We start from the raw sequence: 25,783 nt of genomic DNA, 5'->3' as shown, positions 1-25,783 counted from the left end.
ACTTATGTCATTTGAAACCTATAAGGTTCATTAATGATATGTAAGTTAATGTAATTTAAAATTTTGAAAGCATTAAATTTTAAGGGGAGTATGAATATTGAGTTTCATACATTTTTTCTAAGCCAATAACTAAATATGTGCACATGTTCATCCTCTAGCCACTTTACTCTCTTTGATGACGAGGATATTTTGTTCTTCAAATATTTCATATGTTCACTATCAAGGAAAAATAGGCATGTCATGGTTTGTATAAACATTAGCTACAGTTTCAAAACTCATATATTCACATATATGACACTTACTCAATAAAAGTTGTACAATGGTTGTATTTTGTAGAACATAATGATGTGCTTGCTCCACCAATTTATAATCATGAATAGTTATTGCACGACGACCACCAAGTAATGGTTTCCCACATTTCCATTCATCTTTCATACTAGAAGGAATCCCAATTGCATCCATGCCCGATAAATACTTTGTACAAAACTCTAAGGCTTCCTAGCGATATAGCACTCAGCAAGGCACCCTTCTGGACGATTATGATTTCGAACATAACCCTTGAGGACTTTCATGTACCTTTCAAATGGGTACATCCATATCATATACACTGGTCCACATAATCTAACCTCTCTTACCAAATACACTGTTAAATGAAGCATGATGTCAAAGATGGAAGGTGGAAAATACTTCTCTAGCAAGCACAAAGTCATCACTATGTCCTGTTGTAGATTATTCAATCTTGACACGTCCACCACCTTTGCACAAAGTGCATTAAAGAAAAAACACAATCTTGTAATGGTATATATGACATGCTTAGGCAACACAGATCTTAATGCTGCTGGTAGTAGTTGTTGCATAAGTGCATGATAATCATGGGACTTAAGACCATTAAGCTTTAGCTCTTCCAAGGACACAAGGTTTCTAAAGTTTTGAACAATAACCTTCAGGAACCTTCAAATCAGCTAAAGTTTGCAATACTATTTTTTTTTCTTTCTACTAGAGTATAGCATGTAGGGGAAGATAAGTTCACTTCAACCCAAACGTTGGTGCTAAGCCAGGCCTTAAGCCCATTTCGAGAAGATCAAGTCGAGACTTTACTCCATCCTTTGTTTTACTTGAAATGTTAAGCACAGTTCCGATGATGCTCTCGCAAACATTCTTCTCTATATGCATGACATCCAAGTTGTGTCGGATATAAAATATTTCTAGTATTCAAGTTCAAAAAATATAGACTTCTTTTTCAATAACTTGTAGGATTAGCAAAGGATTCACATTGTTTAACTTTCTTTTCTTTCCCCATGAGTTATGAATCATATCAACCTTTGTAAATATTTCATCTCCAGTAAGTTCTTTTGGAGGTAACCTAAACTCTTGTTCACCATTAAATGCCTTCTTTTGCTTTCTAAATGGATGGTTACATGGAAGAAACCTTCTATGGTCAGTATATGAGTTCTTATTCCCATGTTTTAGCCAATGTGAATTTGTTTCTTCACCACATATTGGACAAGCATGATATCCTTTAACAGTGCAACCAAACAAGTTCCCATATCCAGGGAAATCATTAATCGTCTATAACAAAATAGCCTTTAATGTGAAGAACTCTCGTTGATGTGTATCACAGGCTTTCACCCTTACCTCCCACAATGCTTTCAAATCAATCACTAATGGTGCCAAATAAACATTGATATCCTTACCAAGCTGTCATGGTCCTGATATTAGCAGAGATAACATCATAAATTTCCTCTTCATGCATAACCAAGGGGGAAGTTCTAAGTTATTGTTAGAACAGGCTAACAACTATGCCTATTGGTCATGGAGTTATGAGGATTGATACCATCTGCTGAAATAGCAAGTCTAAGGTTCCTACAATCTGAAGCAAATTCAGGCCACATTTGGTTCACAAGTTGCCATGTTGGGGAATCCACTAGGTGTCGAAGTTTACCATTATTTTCTCTACCTTTTGCATGCCATTTTAGGTCTTTCTCTATTCTGGGAGATTGAAACATCCTCTTAAACCTAGGGATGGGTGGGAAATACCACAAAACTTTTGCAGGAATCCTCTTAGTGTTTCTTGCCCCAACCTTGTTTACTTTCCACCTTGACGTTCCACAAGTAGGGCATGAAGATGCATCATTTAACTCATTCCTGTATAGTGTGCAATCATTTGGGCATGCATGTATCTTTTTGTATTCCATCCCTAATGCATTTAATGTTTTCTTTGCCTCATACATGGATGAGGGCATCTCATTGTTGACCGGTAGCATATCCCCTAATATTTGGAGTAAATTTGAAAAACTTTTATCTGACCACCCATATCGTGCCTTCAAATTGTACAATTTAACTAATGCAGAAAGCTTGGTGAACTTGATACAACTAGGATACAAAGGTTTTTCAGCATCTTCAAGCAATTTTTTAAATAAGATTGGGTCTGTCATGAACTCATCATCTATAACATGAACCATTTCTACTGTACTAGCAACATCACCACAATCCATCGTGTCATAACATTGTGCCATTTCAGTTGGTTGTTTACTAGTAGGACCTGCTTTTCCATGCCAATACCATGTATGATAACTTTGGTCAATACCATTGAAAAACATATGTTCCTGAATCTTGTTAGGTGTATGATGTATTAAGTTTCCACATCGCATACAAGGACAACGAATTCCACTTTTATTCGGACAATGTTCTAATGCAAAATTAATGAAGTATTCAACTTCTTCCTCGTACTCTTGTGACATTCTATTTTTAGACATCCAACTTCGATCCATTCTATGATTGAAATACACAATGAATTAATTATGAGGAATTTTAACATTAATGTTGTATCATATCTCAAAAGGATTCATCATGTAATATATTCATGTTGTCTACAAGTATATCATAGTGGGATGGTTAATTATAAAAATTGTCTTATTCAATTCATGTCATTCTAGGTAATGCCACAAATTATCCATTTAAAATTCCTATTAGTTCATGATATTTCATCTTATTAAATACATTTAATTTCATTAGGTATTGAACCAAAGGAAAAAATGGGGTTTTCTTATAGAATTACAATCCTATCTAGTTTATGCACTACCATACAAATGAGAAATAAATACATGTTACATTTTTTAAGTCTTTATTCAATCTCGAATCATCAAAGATCATTTATTATGCATATATCTGTAAAATTAAAATAAATTTATATATCAAAATATTAAACCAAGAAACATAATTAACTCTCATGATTCTATCTTGTTAAACTAAAATCAATTTAAACCACATGTCTTATGCATTCTAACATCTCCAACTTCCTAGTTTAGGTGGTGGTTCCTATCCCATATAGGAAAACATAATCCCTACATGTCAACTACTATTATGTTTTGTTTCATTTTAGAAAAATTTCGGCAATATTTCCCTATAGTTCTCCAAGTGCACAAAATGGAGAAGGTATATTATTCAGCCTTGTCCAAATATGCACCCAGAGAACAAAAAGAACGACTGTCGAAATTTCTAAAAAATGATCAAGCAGAAGAGCGTAACTTCAAAGATATTATGTTTTCCTTATACTGTCCAATTGGACAATTCAAGCATCATTTGTAGAAAAAAATAGTCTCATTCACATGCTAGACAAAGTTAGAAGTTGTCAACTTCAAACTAGTTCATCAATGAACCATTTTCATTCTTTGACAACTTAAATGTCCTTAGCATGTAATAAAAGAAATTTTTGTCATACAAGGATGCTAGAACAGGAAGTCTAATGTTTCATGCATGAACTTATTTAAATCCTATCTAAGTATCCTAAACACATTAAAAGGAAATACATTTAATTCCTTTAACATATTTGTTATTTGCCTAGTAGAGGAAAAAAGAAATATATTTACTTCAAAACTCATGAGTAGAGAAATTTAATTACACTTGGCAACAAACAAACAAAAGTTAATACTCAAAATATAAAGTCATCAACGTCACATTCAATGGAATCAAATTAAATCAAAAGTAAACCCGCCCACTAGACCAAATCTACTAACCATCAAATAACTCAACTGCAAGTTTGATTATTTATGTTCAATTTCCTTTTAAAAAAAATGAAGTATTGACAAATTAGAGTTTCATTGCAAAGTATAGAGAGAGAGAAACCGGAGAGAGTAAAGAATTACCTTAACAAGACTTGTCCCTTAAGATTGTCCTCTAGTGATTGAGAAATTGAAAAGCTAACCCATGATCAGGAGGACTTGTATTTTTGGTACAAGGATATGAACTTTTAAACAATAAATAGAACACCAATCTCCATTAAAACTCTTAGTTCTTTTTCCTCTTGTTTGTTTGCTTTTTTCTCATCCATGTTTCATGTTTCTTGTTGTACTTTTTGGCTAAAAAAATAGGATCATCATTACATACCAATGCTATTTGAGAAAGCTTTGCTTTATTTCTACAATGGGTTGGAAATTGTGGACCATTATTACATAGCAATAAAATATTTTATAATGAATTTGGTAATAAATAAATTAGAATTATAAAATATCCATTTTAATTTATTTATGATATCCATTTTATAATCTTTTTATTTCAATAATTTTAGAATTGTCATATTTTATGTTTATCTTTTTTATAGAAACAAATTTTGATTAATAAATAATTTTACCATAAAATTTGTCATATTTTTTTAATAAATTTTTTTCTTATCATTGCTTTCATAATAATTCTAAATAAAATACTATTTTAATTCATTTATAAGGATTATATTGAATCCATTTGAATATTTTATATGGATTTATATTAAAATTAAATCTCTTTTAAATTGAAGTTATTTAGTTATGTATTTTACTTTCTGTCATTATCAGGATGTAAGATACAAAAATTTACTTTATTCTATCAAATTGAGACTCAAGCTTGCTTAAGTCATATTTATAAAGAGTAAAAGATGGTATGGAAACACAAGGTTAAAAATCACATGTTTTTAATTTTTACACATTGGTTATTAATTGATGCAAATGTATGTAATGACCATAACATAATTAAGTGAATATATAGTTCTAACCAAGGATTGAAATGTCTAACAATTTCAGAGAGAAATATCGCTGATCAGCCGGCTCCAACACAAAATTCGTAACCGATTATCGGTCAACGGAAATTTCTGTAATATTTCCAAATTTTCTCCCATATATTGGTATTTATTGGTATTTTTACTGATTTTTCGGGAAAGTTACCGATATTTCCTACCAGTGCAACCCACGCACAGGATACAAAAACTATCCGTTTTTTTATTATAAAAAAAAGACATAAGATGCTATTCGGTAATCTGACCATGATTTGCAGGCAAAGGTTGTGTTTTTCAGCCTGGCTCAAAAATCGTGGATTTAGGGTTCATGAAATTTAAATCCAATGCCACAAAAGCCAAGAGACCCTTACAACAGATCCAAAAACCATAGGGAGGGAAAAAAAAAAAGAATTTTTATGGTTTTCCATGGGGGGTTTTCATGGATTGTCTCCGAAATCAAACGAGGAAGAATTTTCCCAAAAATGGAATGGGGGATGGATTTTATTGGGAATCAAATGGGGATTGCAATAATAATAATAATAATAATAATAATAATAATAACCTCATTAGATTGATATCTGGGACGAATGAGAGTGGCGGAGGGAAAAGTGGCCTTTTTTGGGATTCTCTCTTGTGAAAGGCAACTTTAGAAATGGCTTCTTGATGGCCGAGTCAGAGAAGTGAGTGGGCTTTTGATTGTTAGATTTAGTATAGATAAAAAAACAAGGAAACAAATTATGAGAACAATTTGCCTCCCTCTATAAAAAATATTTATTAATTATCCATCTGGATGAAATCACTACTATGGATTGAAATTTCGCTTTCTATAGGCCATATTTTAGAAATTAAAATTAATTTTATAAGATAAATTATTAATAATTTTAATTATTTAAATAAATTAATGTTAATAGAAAAAATTGTTACCACATATTTTTAATAAAATTTTAGAAATTAAATCTCAAATAAAATATTTTATACAAATTAAATTCATTTTTCATTTAAAATGTAATAAAACATGTTATAATAAAATTATTTTAAAAATTTTAAAATAAATATTGTCTTCAACAAGATATGCTCCCTTCATCTAACAATATGATAGAACCACATCGATCTTCATTTTGATACTAAGTACTATTGTAATGTCATATGTATTATATTTATGTATAAACTGTTTTTATTCAATAAAAACAATTTTTTTTTAACTAAATTCTAACTTTATACATTTCCAAAATCATATTTATTATTCTTAAAATTGAGATATCGAATCTACCGATATATCTATGTTTACCTATGTTTTTTTTCTTTTTATCATATCTATGTCAATTATACTCACAAAATAATTTAAAAATGTGTATTCTTGCTTATTTTATCATTTTTACAGTTTTTCCAAGCATTCCTATGAATGTTAAATAATTTTCGCTCCACCGATATTTGTGAAAAAATATTCATTGATATTTATCTTATATTTCCGATATATCCCTAAAATCGAAATGCCGATATATCCGTAATTATTGATATTTTTGTCTTTGGTTTTAATTATATAAATAAAAAACGTTTAAATATATAGCAACAAAGGTTTTATGGATTTTTGTTTCCCACTCAGCACATTTTTATGGAATTTTTTTCCCGCTTTTTAATTTATTTCTCCACCGATCGGGTGGTAATGTTCAATACTTTGACATGCTATAAGTAGCTAACAATTTAGGGATGATGATTGGGGATATGACCTTTCTCCACTTCTCCACTATCCTATAGCCTATAAGTAGTCCTCCACTTCCCATCTAACCTACAACATTTAAGCACTTGATAGTTAGGATGTTGATGACGTGACTCCACTAAATGAATTAAAATAGTCCTCCACTTCCCATCTAACCTCTAACATTGCCTTTACACTTGCAGGATGCCGGATAACATGTCCAATATTTTTCAATGGCCTCTTTGTCATGCTTCTTGGAGTTTTGGAATTGAGTAAACGTATACTCATTTAGTATCTCATTACCAAGACCACCAGTTGGAATAATGGGATATTTTAAAAAAATAACATTTTTTAATATAACATATATTATAATCTAGATTACATAACATAGTAGAAAAGGACTGATGAAGTTTTAATATAACATTTTTTTTTCAAATTTCATATTCGTCCATTTTCGTTCCCCTAATTTTCTTAATACATTATCTCTAATTTTCTTAATAAAATCTTTTATTCAAGAAATTCAAGATGGAAATGAAATTTTAAAGCTTATTGTATTAATCCTTTTTTTTTTATTTAAATGGCCAATGAGAAAGATCACTATACTTTGCAGAATTGAAATAATATATATATATATATATAATGGTATTACAATTTGACCAGTAAACATCCAAAATTAAAATTGAAATAGGGAGGTGCATTCATCCATCTCTTATAATTATTATAATAAATATAAAGACAAACACATATTATGCTTATAGAATCATAAAACAAAAAGAAAGCTTAGAAGAAGAGAAAATAAGAAAAATAAAATAAAATAAAGTAATCTCAAAATAGACATTTTGTAGTTGGGGAGAGAATCTTTTGTTTTATGAGGTAAGACAACTTAGTCAATCATAACAATATTTTGTAATAGTACCACCATTCAAACTATAGTTTCATTTTTAAAAACTAAATATTATTTTTAGAAATTAACAACATTATCAAATAATTGTTTTCTCATTAACAATATAGGGAGCTTCTTAAGAGCAAATTTTTTTGCCATTTTTTTAAATGAAAAGATTAAATAAATTAAAAAGTATAAAATACAAGCAAAGGAAAACACAATACTTTAAAATTATATTTTGCTCCATCTAGTTTTCATTTGATAGTTAGTTAAACATGAGTTATATTTGTTTTCTAATGAATTCTTATTTATAATTTAATATGACATCCAAATACAATAATATATAAGAAACATAATGAATTTCTACATCTTAGTTAATTTCTATATTAACATTTCAATTATAATCCTAATGAAAACATTTTTTACAAAGTGATTATGTATATGGTATCGTGTTTTTTTTCTTAGAATATTATAAACCCTCTATTTTGTTATCTTGACACATTTCATATAGAATTGTCCTCCTACATCCTTTGATGCTTTAGTGTGCAATTGTGGTCATTTTTTCAGTTGTTTTTAGCTCTTATTAATTGATGTCCACTAAGACTATATCGATCACTAGTTTTGGATTTTCAATTAGATATTTTGGAGAGACTAAGTGGATCCCTATTTCGTGTGTAGCGACCCTTAATTATTAGTTCAGGACTTTGTTTTTATTTATTTATTGATTTACAACATATTTAGGTTTGTTTAGAATTCTAAAACCTTAATTCTTACAAATAAATTCATGTTTTAAAATAATATAATAATTGATATCATATTCTTTAAAAATATAAAATACAATAAGGTTTTGATAATGAATTGGAATGAGTTTTTTTTTTTTTTTTTTTTAAAGAATGATTTAATAAGATTCAAGTTTTTTTTGTTAACTTTATCTTATAAATTATAGAAATTGAGGTATTAATCAATATATTGGATGATTAAATTGAGAAATAATATGTTAAGGTTATTAAATATATAGTCAAAGCTTTATTTTGTGACAAAATAATTTTATTTTTTAACATCACAGGAATCCTAAATCAAAATAAAGATTTGAGTTTATTAATATATCAAAGCAATTCTCTTTTTAATACTTTATGAACCAAAAACAAAATTAAAATGAGTTTATTTTGGTTATCTAATTCATGTCTTAAAATATAAAACAAAATGTGTTATTTTTTTTATAATAAACATGCCAAAATAATTATTATTTTTAGATATCATGAATCATAAATAAAGTATATATGATATTAAAATTCACACATCAAAACATAAAATAAATTAATTTTCTAAATCAAAAACAAATATGCAATTTGTATGATTTTATGAAATATTTATACTTAGCTTTCATATAATTTAAAACATATCAAACACACCTTAAACTAACCCAACCGTTCATCAATAGTCTCCATAGGTCGTTAGCCTAGCTTCCCATTTCTCTCACCCATCAAGTGCTTTGTTGCTACTGCTCATATTTTAGATGGTTTAAAACGTATTTTAACCCATGAGCCATACCACTCTCTCTTTAAAGCTAAATTTTAGTTGCTTAAGACAAGTACTTCAAACCATGCCATACCCTACAACAACCTATTTTTTAGGCAATCAAAAAAACCTATCACTACCACCTTCATTAGACATAAAACGTCTTTCTTCTGCCACAGCCCATGCTTTGGGCTACCCAAAACCCATATGTCATAATGAATAGCTATCCATGCTTCCCATCCACTAATTCTCCCTCCTTATCCCTCCGCACATGCACATTTTGATTAGCACCACCCAGCCTCACTGTGATGTCGTCTTCTTCTTTCCTTCAAACTGAACACCATCGCAGTTTCAATATGCAACAAATGATTTGTGAAGAGGTGGCGGGGATGGCCCCACCCAAACCTTTTTTGGCTCATCATGTAGAACTCGTTGTCAACTCCATCAGAACTCACCGTGGGGAATCCGACATGCAACAAGTGTTCAACTCTTGTTTTAGATATTAATTGTTGTGGACTTTAGGGTAAATCAATTGAATTAAAAGAGTTTTTGTTTCAAGCTTGGTGGTTATGGGTGCTTTTTGGTGGGTTTTCTGGAAAAGGAAATTTTTTTTTATATAATTGGTGAAGTTTGTTCACTGTTCTTGCCTATCAATACAACCTTAAGTTTATAATTTCTAATCATCTCAAAGTCATTTTCAAATGGATTTTAAAAACTTTCATATTCATACTATATGTACATCTTTGTGTTTTATAGTTTTCTACCCAAGTTTTTATAATAATTTTATTTATTTATATCTTGATTTTACTCTTATCAAAGGCTATAATTCACACAAATTAAAAGGCACAGTGGTTTGATAAGCCTGTTTGCAGAATATATTTTCCAAACACGTTTCTGTTTGCAGAATTATATTTTCATATTTGAATGGATTGATACAAAAGTTGAGTTGGAGAGAAGGTGGAAGTACAAGGAATTTAGTCAAATCCAATGGCTTTTGACGACTAAATGAAATCCCCATTTTGTCTCAAATTGAACCAAATTCTATTTTTATGAGGGAGGTCGGGAAATCAGAAAGTGGCACGTGGTAGCCACGTGTTACAAAATGTGATCTCCAACGATTTCGTAACCCATTTTAATTCAAGTGATTGAATCTTGAATCTACCCACAAATTCCATCTAAATTAGGAGAGTGTTTGAGAGTAATTTTGGAATTTTTTTTTTTAATGTTTTTAATATTTAAAAGATAAAAATTTTATAGTATTAAAAAAATTAAAAACGTTATTAATAATCATTACTAAATTGACTTTAAGCCTACTTAAAATTATTTTAATTTTTTTTAATTATAAATTATTATAACTCTTCCTAGTCTCCTTATGAAACATGCATGCATGCATGGAGACACTTGTTTAGTTTCTGACACTGATGAAGCTCACACAACAAAGTGGCGAGCCATGCTGTTGAAGGGCCGGCGGCTCTATTGACAAACACTTGGAGGGCAACACCCCACGTCGAAGCCGCCGGCAGGCTGTTGGCTATTTGGCGTGATTTTCGGCTTCTAGGTTCAAATCAAGATATGGACAAAAAGGCAGAAGAGCAGCAGCATACGCAAATAACAAGAAACGCGGTCTGCTTAGCCTGCAAATATATATGAGATGGATTAAGACCGGTTCCCATCTATTCTTCCCAAACTATTTTTGCAACAGATGTTGCCACCCTGCACCAAATACTCACTTATTAATATGATATTGCTCTTTCATCCAAATTCAATTAGTCAAATTTGTGGGAGGAAGGCATGCTTGTTTGATTAGTTACAAAAACCAATCTTTTATTTATACTTAGTCAAATAATTTTTCATTAAAAATTAAAGAAACAAATCATATGATTTAATAAATAAAAATCATATGAAAAAGTCTAGCCTATATTTTATGAATGGTAGTAAAACTCATATGACTCATATTTACTTTCCATATATCATCCACATATCAATTTTTGAAACTAGATTTTCGTCTATTTTTAGTTTATTTTTAAATTTTGATGAAAATAATTTTTATTTATTCTTTAAAAAGTATTCCTCATTTTTCTTTGTTTTTAAAAATTAGAAATAAAAAACAACTATCAAATAAAATACTAAAATTTTGAAAACAAATTTCTATTTCTATAAAGACTGAAAACCGATTTTTAACTTCTTTTAGGCAGTGCACATGGTCAAATGATTTTACTTTCGTTATTTTTTAATCAAGGAATTGAAATTACATTAAGCAGGCTAACAACTCCCACACCCCACCAACCCTTTGACCGCACACCACATTTGTCTTAGGTTTTGACCAGTAAGAAACACCCGGGCTCCATCCCTATATCCACACGTGGATTCCACGTCACGTTGCAGCATCTGAGCCTTTGGCGTAGACAGATTAAGGGTCTGGATTGGTTTTCAACAAGCCCACCTACCAGTTACCCTGTGGGATTTCAAAGACTGCAGGGCTGAAAAGTTCTATATAAGTAGAAGCTTCATTCACCATACACCTTAGTAAGTTCAGAGCACTACTGTCTAGTTCCTCTCTCTCTCTCTCTCTCTCTCCTTCTCGGTTGAAGTTGTTTCTTTGTGGGGATTCTAAGATATGGATGCAACGAACGGCCATGGAAGCAATAAGGTGGAGAGTTTCTGCGTGAGTGATCCGCTGAACTGGGGAATGGCTGCGGAGACGTTGAAGGGAAGCCATTTGGATGAAGTGAAGCGCATGGTGGCGGAGTACCGGAAGCCGGTTGTTCGGCTCGGTGGTGAGACGCTTACGATATCGCAGGTGGCGGCAATCGCTGGGCGGGAGGGGGATGTGGGTGTGGAGTTGTCGGAGACGGCGAGAGCGGGCGTGAACGCGAGCAGTGAGTGGGTGATGGAGAGCATGAGCAAAGGCACCGACAGCTATGGTGTCACCACTGGGTTTGGTGCCACTTCACATAGGAGAACCAAACAAGGTGGTGCCCTTCAGAAGGAGCTCATCAGGTAAAATTACTTTACAATGGTTTTAGAAAATACTTCCTAAAAGCACTTTTGGAAAAATATTAGTAGTTTGAATCACTTTTCAAAAGTGAAAAAATTACATTTAATATTTCGCAAAGGAATACTTGATAGCCGATGTTTTAGGAGTTTTTTTTTTTTTAATTTCAAAAAAATACTTAAAAGCGCTTTTAAAACTCGGTGTTAAGATACGTGAGTTAAATGCCACCAGTCAACTTTGACGTGTTAACTTATTCATCTCTCTTAATGAATCCAGTCCTTTTTGGTTACTTTCTATTATCTAAAACAGTTGTTTTGATTTGAAAACTTGAATTGGTTGGTGATGTGCTGGGTTGTTGATGCTTGATACAGGTTCTTGAATGCTGGGATATTTGGGAACGGAACAGAGTCATGCCACACACTGCCTCACTCAGCAACAAGAGCCGCCATGCTCGTGAGGATCAACACCCTCCTCCAAGGCTACTCCGGCATCAGATTTGAGATTCTGGAAGCAATCACCAAGCTCCTCAATCACAACATCACTCCATGCTTGCCTCTGCGTGGCACCGTCACTGCCTCCGGAGACCTGGTTCCTCTCTCCTACATCGCTGGTCTTCTCACCGGCAGGCCTAATTCCAAAGCTGTCGGACCTTCCGGTGAAGTTGTCAATGCCGAAGAGGCCTTTAAAATGGCTGGGATCGAGTCGGGATTTTTTGAGTTGCAGCCTAAGGAAGGCCTGGCTCTTGTTAATGGCACTGCAGTTGGCTCTGGCTTGGCCTCTATGGTGCTTTTTGAGACCAATGTGCTGGCAGTTTTGTCTGAAGTTTTATCGGCTATTTTTGCTGAAGTGATGCAGGGGAAGCCCGAATTCACTGACCACTTGACTCACAAATTGAAGCACCACCCTGGCCAAATCGAGGCTGCAGCCATTATGGAGCACATTCTCGACGGAAGCTCTTATGTGAAAGAAGCTAAGAAGCTACATGAGATGGATCCTCTGCAGAAGCCGAAGCAAGATCGATATGCTCTCAGGACTTCACCTCAATGGCTTGGCCCACAGATTGAAGTCATCCGAGCATCAACTAAATCCATCGAACGGGAGATCAACTCTGTGAATGATAACCCCTTGATCGATGTTTCCAGGAACAAGGCTCTACATGGTGGCAACTTCCAGGGGACCCCAATTGGAGTCTCCATGGACAACACCCGCTTGGCCATTGGAGCCATTGGGAAGCTTATGTTTGCCCAGTTCTCAGAGCTTGTCAATGACTTCTACAACAATGGACTGCCATCAAATCTCTCTGGAAGCCGAAACCCGAGTCTGGACTATGGTTTCAAGGGAGCAGAAATTGCCATGGCCTCCTACTGTTCAGAGCTCCAGTTCTTGGCCAATCCTGTCACCAACCATGTCGAAAGTGCTGAGCAACACAACCAAGATGTGAACTCCTTGGGCTTAATCTCCTCCCGGAAAACAGCTGAAGCGGTGGATATCTTGAAGCTCATGTCTACCACATACCTAGTGGCACTCTGCCAGGCCATTGATTTGAGGCATTTGGAGGAGAATTTGAAGAGCACGGTGAAGAAGACTGTAAGCCACGTAGCTAAGAAAACTCTAACCACTGGAGCCAATGGAGAACTCCACCCATCGAGATTCTGCGAGAAGGACTTGCTAAAAGTGGTGGATGGGGAACATGTATTTGCCTACATCGATGACCCCTGCAGCGCCACATATCCACTGATGCAGAAGGTAAGGCAAGTTCTGGTGGAACATGCGCTGAATAATGGCGAAAATGAGAAGAATGGCAGCACCTCAATCTTCCAAAAAATAGTGGCATTCGAGGAGGAGTTGAAGGCCGTTTTGCCCAAAGAGGTTGAGAGCGCAAGAGGTGGGGTGGAGAGTGGAAACCCATCAATTCCGAACCGAATCAAGGAGTGCAGGTCATACCCATTGTACAAGTTTGTGAGGGAGGAGCTGGGAACAGGGCTGCTGACTGGTGAAAAGGTGAGGTCACCAGGGGAGGATTTTGACAAGGTGTTTACTGCAATGTGTGAGGGGAAGATCATTGACCCTCTTCTGGATTGTCTCAGTGCTTGGAACGGTGCTCCTCTCCCAATCTGCTAGGAGATTTCACCCTTGCACATACTCTTTTACTTTTCACTTCCAACTTTCTTTCATCTCTGTTTGTAAAACTTGAGATTGTCTGCACGCTTTCAATTTTGTGATACAATTTTTTTTGTATTAATTCTTGGCTATGCGAATTATTTGATACCAATTTGTTGGAGTTATAGGATTGTGGTAAATATAACTACAATTTGAGCTCTGATACCAATTGTTGAAATGATAGGATTGTAGTACAAATATCAACAATTCAATCTTGATATTTTACAAATTTTAATTATACTTCTTTCCTTATAACACACTCTTTAATAGAATGATATCTTGTATCAATGTGCTTGCTTCAATCATGAAAAATTAATTTTTTTAATTAATGTAATTGATAAAGGTCTGCCCTTGCATTAACCTTCACAAGTGTGGTTCTTGGATGTGTCTCTCTTAGAGTCAATATCTTTGCTAGCTAGACTCTCCAACCTATTGGTTTTGATTAATAAGTTGTCATTATCGACTAGCCTAAGATTCTCTATATGTTATTTTAATGATTTTATCATGAGGTGGACTCATTCCATAGTCTATCTTCTTGTGTAATAGTTTCTATATTGTAAATCAACAGACAAGTTCAATTGTTTGGTTCACATGCAATCATTGGAATTTGTAATGTTTCCAAGGTGGATGGTAGAAAAGATTCAAGTAGAGCTCTCTACATACTAGAGTGGTTAGAAATCCCCATTATGGTTTTAAAAACAGTTCTACTTGTTTATTGGAATGCACATCTAAGGACCTTTTGGTTAAAGGCAGGGATGAAAACATCGAGATATATCGACAAAATATCATCGATATATCGATGGTTACCGACACGATACATGTAGGAGAAATATCGGCCATTTAATTCTCTCCCCAAATCTCTTAAAATGACCAAAAATTCCTATACGAGAAGGTAGAGTGGCCCAGCCCAAACCACTCCAGCCCAGCCCACGCCCCCAACCAGCATAGCTTGACAGCCCAACGTGCGTTGCACGCCTACCCACCACTCACCACTCCAATACTTAAATAAAGTTTTTTGGTGTAATCAATTGTCAATGTGGGATTGCAATTGCACCCCTGACCACCCGCTCATATTTCCTCACCAACACCAGCCGACCAACCATGCTTTATTTGACAAAATGTTCACATTTTATGTATATATGTAGATATGTACATTATTGGCATTAAATATATTAACCATATATACAAACAAATATTATAAATTATATGAATATATTATAAATTAAACATAATAAAATTGTTTTTTTGTGATTGTGACTTTTATATAATAATTATATATAAAATAAATATAATTTTTTTAAATAAAATTATCAAAATTTTAAAATAAAAAATACTTATACAAATTATTATTATTTATTTTTATGTCATTAAATACATCCAAATTAAATGATAATGCATAAAGTATGTTTTCAAATTATAAACATTATTGTTAAATATCACAACTATGCATATATCATAATTTATTTTATATTATTTAATATAATTGAATTAAATATATCATAATTTTAATATTAAATATATTTTAAATTAGACATGTTATAATTAAATATCATAATATTATTATGAAATAGTATTTAATGTAACTTAATAAGAAATATACACTTATAAAATTCATATTTTTTTATTAATGTATATGATATTATCATCAAATATGATAAATCATAATATACATATATCAAATTTTTTAACAAAACAATTTTAAAATGTCTATTATACTTTTAATTACATTTTTACAAGGTTTTTCTAATATTTTCATGAATTTTCACGAATTTTAATCCCATTGATATTTTTTTTCTTCAAAATATCCACCGATATATCTCCAATAGATTTGATATATCCATAAAATCGAAATACTGATATATCTGTGATTACCGATATTTTCATCATTGGTAAAAGGTTTTTCCATAGGGATGATCCATGCTCATATATAGAAGTTATTCTAGTGCAAAGTTGACCCATACTTGAAGGTAAAATTTGACTTGATATGTATAAATGCAACCTGTACCCAATGATGCAAGGGTAGCCTTAGCACAAAGATGATTCGTTTCCAAAAGAGTGAGGAACCAATTTTGCACCAAGATAACTTTCACATACAACCATATAGGGTATTTTAACAAAGGGATGTCTTGAATTATAAGGATTAATGCTAGTTTTCTTTAGGGTTCTTAGTAGAGATACCTTCAGATTTTTTTTTGTTGTTCACCTTGACCATTTACTCCTTACTAGACTATCAGTAAGGCCTTTTTCCTTGAGACTAACTAAGCTTTAGGTTTTCAATTGGAAGGTTTTCTTAACTCGTGAAATGTAAGTTTTATTGTTTTCCTTTTCAAAAGAGAATAAATGAGCTAGAGATAATAAAATATGTGTATTAGAGAAGACTTATTTGAACTTCAACTGATCACTTACTTGGGTGATAAGATGTCCTTCAATTTAGCTGATATATATGTGAGTTAACATTGAGATCATTCTTGTGTTTTCTGATATTTTTCATAGAGGTTGAGTAAGTTAGATGACTGATTACGACTTAAAAACAACACATTTTAAATAATAATTCTCATGAATTCCATACCTTTTGAGTAGTAATTATGCATAATATGCCCAAGTAATACATTGTTGCCCTTGCAAGAGATACTAATGGTTTTTATGAAGTTTTGGAGATATTTCAAGGTGATTTTTGAAGCATTGAGTGACCAAAGAGAAATGGAATTGAGGAGGGCAAATAATGTGGATGATGAGGAAGACTCAATGCACTTGGACCAATGTTTGGAGCTGATTTGGATGTGGATTCAAACTAAAGAAATGAAAGAAATGACAACAAAGAGTTTAAAAATTAAATATTTCCATTTCGCATGATTATGCAAAAATTTCGCATGACTATGCAAAATGGACCAGAAGGTGGATTTGTGTTGCAAGCCAAGGGGAATTTCAAAGCTGATTTCGCATGATTATGAGAAAATTTCACATAGTCATGCGAAATGTTTCAAGAAGATGTAAATTGTTGTTGTTACATTTTTTATTTTGCATAATCATGCGAAATTGCTTGATTTCTTGCGAAATGGCCATTTTATTATTAAACTCCAGATTGCTTGATGAAGAAGCTTCCAAAAGACCTCTTAGATGATGCCAAGTGTCCACTTGACCTTGACCTATAAATAAAAACTTGATTTTCTCATAAAAGAACTTTTTTTTTTAGATTTCTAATTGTAGAATTTTTCAGATTTTCTTTCTCAATAGAATTCTCTATTTTCCTTCATTTTCTCGCTAGCCAAACATGCCTTGTGAAACTAAATCTCCTAGCATGAGTGGTTAAATCTCATTTTTCTAAGATGAATGAGGATTTAGAGGCAATATCTATGGTGAATTAGAGAAATGAGCTTGAATTACATAGGTAATTTGATCCAATTGATTGATTAATTGAATTTTAGGGATTTTTCTCTTCAAATTGTCTTGAATGATTGCTACAATGCAAACTAGGTAGATTCATTAAATTCTTAAAGCTAGATTTGATGAGATTGAATAGTTGCATTGTGTGAATCATTGGAATATAATTTAAGATGAATTGGATATATGATTTGAATTGATCACTTGGATTAAATAACTTAATTTGAAGAGAAATTAGATCTAGACTTAAAACTACATTCAAAATCGGTTTAGATGAGAATTTAGGTTTTCAATCTAACTTGATGAAAATTAGATCTCAACATCTATTCACCATGGAAATTGTTTTCTAGAAAATCCTAACTCTAAGAGTTTCATTTCCTATTAATTTTCTTCCATTTTACATTTCATTTCTCCTCTCAATTTGAGACCATTGTTAAATTGATTTTTCACCATAAATTTTCAAATCAATTTCACTTGATCACAATCATTTCTTCTCATCTCATTCAAGCCTTAGTTACGAAGAATAATCCATCATAGTGGAGGACACCTACAAACCACTATACTATAGTAGTTTGTACTAAAACCACTTTTTGATCGGGTACAAGCTACTCTAGAATAGTGAATTAGGTTATAAATTTTGTTTTGATCCAATAAACGACGAAAAAGCAACCGATCAGTAGCCTTTTAAGGTGCATCTTATTTATGAACACCTAAGGTGCTTGGAAGCATGTTTGTCCACCATATGTTGTTAGTGACTTTTATAGCCTCTTAATTTCGTATGATTGCCTTTGACTGAGCGTAAAACCATAAGCAAGTTTCACCTGATAAAAAAACTCTTATACTCTTGAATAGGTTGAGTAAAATGCAACATATCTTAAGTGATCATTTTGATAGAGGTTTAGTTGTCAACTATGATTAGGAAGGATGTCCTAGTGGTAGGTGTAGGTTGACTTGATTTTCTCATCTTTGAGAATGAGGTACCTATGGTTACCTGAGATAAAAATTGTTTGGTTACCCTAGATGGAGATTGTCTTGTTTTTTATACCATGGGCTTGTAACTAGGTCACTGACCATTTTCCAATGTGTAGTAGTTGTTGAATCGATAGGCTCCAATTTTCAAACTTGCTTCTCTTACTTTACAAATATTATTAGGTATGTCTGGGAACAATGAGGTCTAAGTCATAGCATGTAGGGCTTAGGTCATGGATCCTAAGGCTATAGGTTTTAGGTAGACATATCTTCTCATAAGTATTATCGTATTCAAGAATTACTCTCTTGGCGTGAAACAAAGAAGAGTACTATTCCGATCCATATTTGCTTTTCTTCAATCCCATATTTCTAAAATTTCAAAGCTAATATTCTTTTGAATATCACACAAGATAAAAATGATTGAAGAAAAGATTACAAAAAGAAAGGAAATAAAAGAAAACTCCCTTGGAATGATTTAACTTTATTTTTTATCCTTCACGATGAATTGTTGTTCTAACTAAGTAGCGAAGGCTTAGACTTTCCCATAGATGGCACCAATGAACATGCTCAAAATCTTCATGAAATAATTTTTATTCATCAAATTGGCAAACACAAAGAAGGATTTTTGTCATTTGGTAAATGTAGAGAGTGATTTTTTGTGGAGGAGGAAGACCTCCATTTGCCATACATTTTGGGGTTTATATAGTTAGGGTGTTCTATCATGAGTCAAACTTTTTCAGGGGTTAGCACATGGGTTGACTACCTTTTTCACTACCTTTTTTTTTAAGGGTCAAGTCTATTAGTTTATCAGACCTTGAGGTAGGTCGTTGCCATGGTACCTATTTTTGGGTGAGCTGATTTTAGGTAGCTTCACTCCCTATTATTTATGGTGTTATGTATATTTATATGGTGGGTAGATAGTCAAACTAGATTTAGTTGATGTCACGAGTAAAGACAATATTTAACTCATTAGAATAAATTAAAGAAATAAATATTATGAGATGAATGTAAAATACAAAACTATTTTAACTTGTATTACTCATTGATTTACTCTTTTAATCCCTCAAAAAATTATATTTTTGTGCTCTTGAGTTACATACCTTCGAATGTTATTTTAAGGGTATATGCATGGCTCTTTATCATGGGTATGGATGAATATGGCTATTCAATTGAGGTTATATAGTTCTAGGGACCTATGGTCTTATCCCAATTTTTTTTTTTTTTTTTGTCTAAAAGGCATTTTATATCTTTAGATTTCAAAAAAGAGAAATATTGTAGTAAAGCAGTGGTGGGGTGGGAATGGGTGTGGGTGTGGGGATGGGTTAGCTAGAATGCAAGACAATGGTAGTAATTAGAATATTGGAGGGCTGAATTTCTATTTATAGTCATTGGTTAATGCCAAAATCATGAAGTTCCTTTCTCTTCTCCAAAATTAGTTATCATACATAGTTAAGATTTAATTATTTTATATAAAGGGTGTGTCACGCATCTTCAAAGGCCAAATGGGTTAAAATTTTAAGAGGGAAATGGAAATAAAGAAATAGGAGTTTTCCATGGTGGTATAAGTAATAGGGTATGGAACAAGGAACCATTAATTTGGGCAACAAGCATGGCTAAAGAATATAGGCAAAGTCTAGACAAGTTTGAGTTGATGACAAAATCTCCTATTGTGCTTTTATAATGGTTGAATTTGGTTTGTTCAATGTACTTTTCAAATGCTTTGAAGATTCAGTTAGAGTTTTTTTACGGTTTGTGCATGAATTGTATTTATATGCATCATTAATTTTCTTTCTTACACGAGAACATCTAATGGTTCAATTTACACGAGCAACATCTAATGAATTAATGGATGTGGATGATACAACTTTATGGAGTTCTATTATGCAAAAATTTTCATACATAGCATGGTAGAGGAAATAAATGAGGGAAATATGAGAGGTGGAATATTTATAAAAAAAAAAAAGGGACTAAAATCCATGAAGATGTGACAAAAAAAAAAAAAAAAAAATTGAAACTACTCCATGGGACAAGTTAAGCAGAAATTTAATAGATTTGACATTTAACATTGTAAGTTTAGTGAGTTATTAAAATAAACAAGATTTAGTTGGGATGTTGAAAGAAACACAATGAATGTTACAAAGGAAATGTGATAAAATTATTTATAGGTAAATATTAACATTGATGATGAAATAAAATTGGAGAATCAACTTATTCACTCAAACACTCCTGTGGATTTTGATGTCAATAGTACTTTTTTTTTTTTTTTCTCTTTTTAGTACAAAAAAAAAAATATTTCTCATAAACATAAATTATAAAACTATAACATTTATTTATAAATTATCCTTATTTTTAGTATAAATTAAAAAAAAAAAAGGAAATTAACAAGATGGGAAGGGGGAAATTTCCCTACCTACCTTGTCTTTGTCTAGTCTTGTTTTAAGTATTCTCAAACGCGGGGACAAGAACTGACTCATATAATTGGGGTGGGGTCGAGATGTGATGACACACCTCCAACCCATCTCTATTTGCAATACATATCTTTGATGGATCAACAAGTCACCATTGGAAACAAACTACAAGAAGTGTGGAGCGTAGAAAGAAAAAAAAAAAAAAATCATAATAGGTAGGTGATAACTTTAAGCATGAGCTGAGGTGGCAAACGTAAAAATAGAAGCCCTTTCAGCCAACCAAAAAGTTATAAAAAATTGTTCAATTTTTATATGTTGAAAGTAATTTCTAAATGTTTGAAAGTGTTTTTCCTATTTAGACAAAATAAAGATATTTTGCAAAGTTTTGAGATCCACTACTAAAAATTTAAAAGGCCCTTTGAAGTCTGTTTAGAACAATCACTTGTTAAATAGGGAATTTCAAATTCAATTTTTAAAAATTGTATTCTCAAAGCATTTGATTTTATTTACATCAAAATATTAGTTAAAAAAATGTTGTACTTTCTAATCATCTCAAAGTCATTTTCAAATGGATTTTAAAAACTTTCATATTCATATTATATGTACTTCTTTGTGTGTTATAGTTTTATTTCGTTTATAATAATTTTATTTATTTATATCTTGATTTTACTTTTATCAAAGGCTTAGAATTCACACACATTCAAAGGCATACCGGTTTCATATTTGAATGGATTGATACAAAATTTGAGTCAGAGAGAAAGTGAAAGTACAAGGAATTTAGTCAAATCCAATTGGCTTTGGACGACTAATTGAACAAGAGATGGATTAAGTACTCACCTATTAATATAATATTGTGGGAGGAAGGCATGCTTGTTTGATCAGTTACAAAACCAATTTAATAAATAAAACTCATATATATCATATGAAAAAGTCTCACCTATATTTTATGAATGGTAGTAAAACTCATATCCACATATTAATTTTTGAAATTAGGTTTTCGTCTATTTTTAATTTATTTTTAAAATGTGATGAAAATAATTTTTACTTATTCTTTAAAAATTATTCTTCATTTTTCTTTGTTTTTAAAAATTAGAAATGAAAAACAACTACCACATAATAAACTAAAATTTTGAAAACAAATTTCTATTTCTATAAAGACTTAAAACCGATTTTTAACTTCTTTTAGGCAGTGCACATGGTCAAATGATTTTACTTTCGTTATTTTTTAATCAAGGAATTGAAATTACATTAAGCAGGCTAACAACTCCCACACCCCACCAACCCTTTGACCGCACACCACATTTGTCTTGGGTTTTGACCAGTAAGAAACACCCGGGCTGCATCCCTATATCCACACGTGGATTCCACGTCACGTTGCAGCATCTGAGCCTTTGGCGTAGACAGATCAAGGGTCTGGATTGGTTTTCAACAAGCCACATGAAGCCAGTTCGCCATCCAGCCCACCTACCAGTGACCCTGTGGGATTTCAAAGACTGCAGGGCTGAAAAATTCTATATAAGTAGAAGCTTCATTCACCATACACCTTAGTAAGTTCAGAGCACTACTGTCTAGTTCCTCTCTCTCTCTCTCTCTCTCCTTCTCGGTTGAAGTTGTTTCTTTGTGGGGATTCTAAGATATGGATGCAACGAACTGCCATGGAAGCAACAAGGTGGAGAGTTTCTGCGTGAGTGATCCGCTGAACTGGGGAATGGCTGCGGAGACGTTGAAGGGAAGCCATTTGGATGAAGTGAAGCGCATGGTGGCGGAGTACCGGAAGCCGGTTGTTCGGCTCGGTGGTGAGACGCTTACCATATCGCAGGTGGCGGCTATCGCCGGGCGGGAGGGGGATGTGGGTGTGGAGTTGTCGGAGACGGCGAGAGCGGGCGTGAACGCGAGCAGTGAATGGGTGATGGAGAGCATGAGCAAAGGCACCGACAGCTATGGTGTCACCACTGGGTTTGGTGCCACTTCACATAGGAGAACCAAACAAGGTGGTGCCCTGCAGAAGGAGCTCATCAGGTAAAATTACTTTACAGTGGTTTTAGAAAATACTTCATAAAAGCACTTTTGGAAAAATATTAGTAGTTTGAATCACTTTTGAAAAGTGAAAAAATCACTTTTGAAATCTTGAATTGGTTGGTGATGTGCTGGGTTGTTGATGATTGATATTTCCTATACAGGTTCTTGAATGCTGGGATATTTGGGAACGGAAGAGAGTCATGCCACACACTGCCTCACTCAGCAACAAGAGCCGCCATGCTCGTGAGGATCAACACCCTCCTCCAAGGCTACTCCGGCATCAGATTTGAGATTCTGGAAGCAATCACCAAGCTCCTCAATCACAACATCACTCCATGCTTGCCTCTGCGTGGCACCGTCACTGCCTCCGGAGACCTGGTTCCTCTCTCCTACATCGCTGGTCTTCTCACCGGCAGGCCTAATTCCAAAGCTGTCGGACCTTCCGGTGAAGTTGTCAATGCCGAAGCGGCCTTTAAAATGGCTGGGATCGAGTCGGGATTTTTTGAGTTGCAGCCTAAGGAAGGCCTGGCTCTTGTTAATGGCACTGCAGTTGGCTCTGGCTTGGCCTCTATGGTGCTTTTTGAGACCAATGTGCTGGCAGTTTTGTCTGAAGTTTTATCGGCTGTTTTTGCTGAAGTGATGCAGGGGAAGCCCGAATTCACTGACCACTTGACTCACAAATTGAAGCACCACCCTGGCCAAATCGAGGCTGCAGCCATTATGGAGCACATTCTAGATGGAAGCTCTTATGTGAAAGAAGCTAAGAAGCTACATGAGATGGATCCTCTGCAGAAGCCGAAGCAAGATCGATATGCTCTCAGGACTTCACCTCAATGGCTTGGCCCACAGATTGAAGTCATCCGAGCATCAACTAAATCCATCGAACGGGAGATCAACTCTGTGAATGATAACCCCTTGATCGATGTTTCCAGGAACAAGGCTCTACATGGTGGCAACTTCCAGGGGACCCCAATTGGAGTCTCCATGGACAACACCCGCTTGGCCATTGCAGCCATTGGGAAGCTTATGTTTGCCCAGTTCTCAGAGCTTGTCAATGACTTCTACAACAATGGACTGCCATCAAATCTCTCTGGAAGCCGAAACCCGAGTCTGGACTACGGTTTCAAGGGAGCAGAAATTGCCATGGCTTCCTACTGTTCAGAGCTCCAGTTCTTGGCCAATCCTGTCACCAACCATGTCGAAAGTGCTGAGCAACACAACCAAGATGTGAACTCCTTGGGCTTAATCTCCTCCCGGAAAACAGCTGAAGCGGTGGATATCTTGAAGCTCATGTCTACCACATACCTAGTGGCACTCTGCCAGGCCATTGATTTGAGGCATTTGGAGGAGAATTTGAAGAGCACGGTGAAGAAGACTGTAAGCCACGTAGCTAAGAAAACTCTAACCACTGGAGCCAATGGAGAACTCCACCCATCGAGATTCTGCGAGAAGGACTTGCTAAAAGTGGTGGATGGGGAACATGTATTTGCCTACATCGATGACCCCTGCAGCGCCACATATCCACTGATGCAGAAGGTAAGGCAAGTTCTAGTGGAACATGCACTGAACAATGGCGAAAATGAGAAGAATGGCAGCACCTCAATCTTCCAAAAAATAGTGGCATTCGAGGAGGAGTTGAAGGCCGTTTTGCCCAAAGAGGTTGAGAGCGCAAGAGGTGGGGTGGATAGTGGAAACCCATCAATTCCGAACCGAATCAAGGAGTGCAGGTCATACCCATTGTACAAGTTTGTGAGGGAGGAGCTGGGAACAGGGCTGCTGACTGGTGAAAAGGTGAGGTCACCAGGGGAGGATTTTGACAAGGTGTTTACTGCAATGTGTGAGGGGAAGATCATCGACCCTCTTTTGGATTGTCTCAGTGCTTGGAACGGTGCTCCTCTCCCAATCAGCTAGGGGATTTCACCCTTGCACATACTCTTTTACTTTTCACTTCCAACTTTCTTTCATCTCTGTTTGTAAAACTTGAGATTGTCTGCACGCTCTCAATTCTGTGATACAAAATTTTTTTTGTATTAATTTTTGGCTTTGCGAAATATATGGTACCAATTTGTTGGAGTAATAGGATTGTGGTAAAAATAACTACAATTTGAGCTCTGATACCAATTGTTGAAATGATAGGATTGTAGTACAAATATCAACAATTCGATCTTGAGATTTTACAAATTTTAATTGTACTTTATATATATATATATAATGCACTGTCTAATAAAATGATATCTTGGATCAATGTGCTTGCAATGATAATGAAAAACTGATTTTTTTTTTTTTTTTAATGTAATTGATAATGGTTTGCCCATGCATTAACCTTCCTGGTGAGGTTCTTGGATGTGTCTCTCTTAGAGTCAATCTCTTTGCTAGTTAGACTCTCCAAGCTATTGCTTTTGATTAATAGGTTGTCATTATCGACTAGCCTAAGATTCTCTATATGTTATTTGAATGATTTTATCATGAGGTGGACTCATTCCATAGCCTATATTCTCTTGTAATAGTTCCTACATCATAAATCAACAGAGAAGTTCAATTGTTTAGTTCACATGCAATCATTGGAATTTGTAATGTTTCCAAGGTGGATGGTAGAAAAGATTTAGGTTGAGCTCTCTACACATTAGAATGGTTAGAAATCACCATTATGGTTTTAAAAACAATTCTACTTTTTTAGTGGAATGCACATCTAAGGTCCTTTTGGTTAAAGGCAGAGATGAAAATGTCA

General features: G+C 33.8%; 2 protein-coding genes across 2 annotated transcripts; both read left to right on the top strand.

Moving 5' to 3' along the window:
* The first annotated feature begins 11,724 nt into the window (after positions 1–11,724).
* LOC117932191 (phenylalanine ammonia-lyase-like) lies at positions 11,725–14,390 on the top strand. The gene is made up of 2 exons (XM_034853302.1): positions 11,725–12,123; positions 12,490–14,390. Exons 1-2 carry the CDS (start codon positions 11,741–11,743, stop codon positions 14,237–14,239), a joined length of 2,133 nt encoding a protein of 710 aa, XP_034709193.1. The 5' UTR covers positions 11,725–11,740; the 3' UTR covers positions 14,240–14,390.
* An 8,212-nt stretch (positions 14,391–22,602) lies between these two features.
* LOC117932192 (phenylalanine ammonia-lyase-like) lies at positions 22,603–25,132 on the top strand. The gene is made up of 2 exons (XM_034853303.1): positions 22,603–23,055; positions 23,217–25,132. Exons 1-2 carry the CDS (start codon positions 22,673–22,675, stop codon positions 24,964–24,966), a joined length of 2,133 nt encoding a protein of 710 aa, XP_034709194.1. The 5' UTR covers positions 22,603–22,672; the 3' UTR covers positions 24,967–25,132.
* Positions 25,133–25,783: the final 651 nt, after the last annotated feature.

This window comes from Vitis riparia, chromosome 15 (assembly GCF_004353265.1).
Source record: "Vitis riparia cultivar Riparia Gloire de Montpellier isolate 1030 chromosome 15, EGFV_Vit.rip_1.0, whole genome shotgun sequence".
Lineage (NCBI taxonomy): Eukaryota > Viridiplantae > Streptophyta > Magnoliopsida > Vitales > Vitaceae > Vitis > Vitis riparia.
This window is presented reverse-complemented; position numbering and strand designations above follow the sequence as displayed.

What these genes read in the sequence shown, in the direction of transcription:
- LOC117932192 (XM_034853303.1), top strand. Translation starts at nt 22,673, where the DNA reads ATGGATGCAACGAACTGCCATGGAAGCAACAAGGTGGAGAGTTTCTGC. An exon ending in CTGCAGAAGGAGCTCATCAG is followed by an intron (nt 23,056 to 23,216) that starts GTAAAATTACTT and finishes TTTCCTATACAG; the next exon opens with GTTCTTGAATGCTGGGATAT.
- LOC117932191 (XM_034853302.1), top strand. Translation starts at nt 11,741, where the DNA reads ATGGATGCAACGAACGGCCATGGAAGCAATAAGGTGGAGAGTTTCTGC. An exon ending in CTTCAGAAGGAGCTCATCAG is followed by an intron (nt 12,124 to 12,489) that starts GTAAAATTACTT and finishes TGCTTGATACAG; the next exon opens with GTTCTTGAATGCTGGGATAT.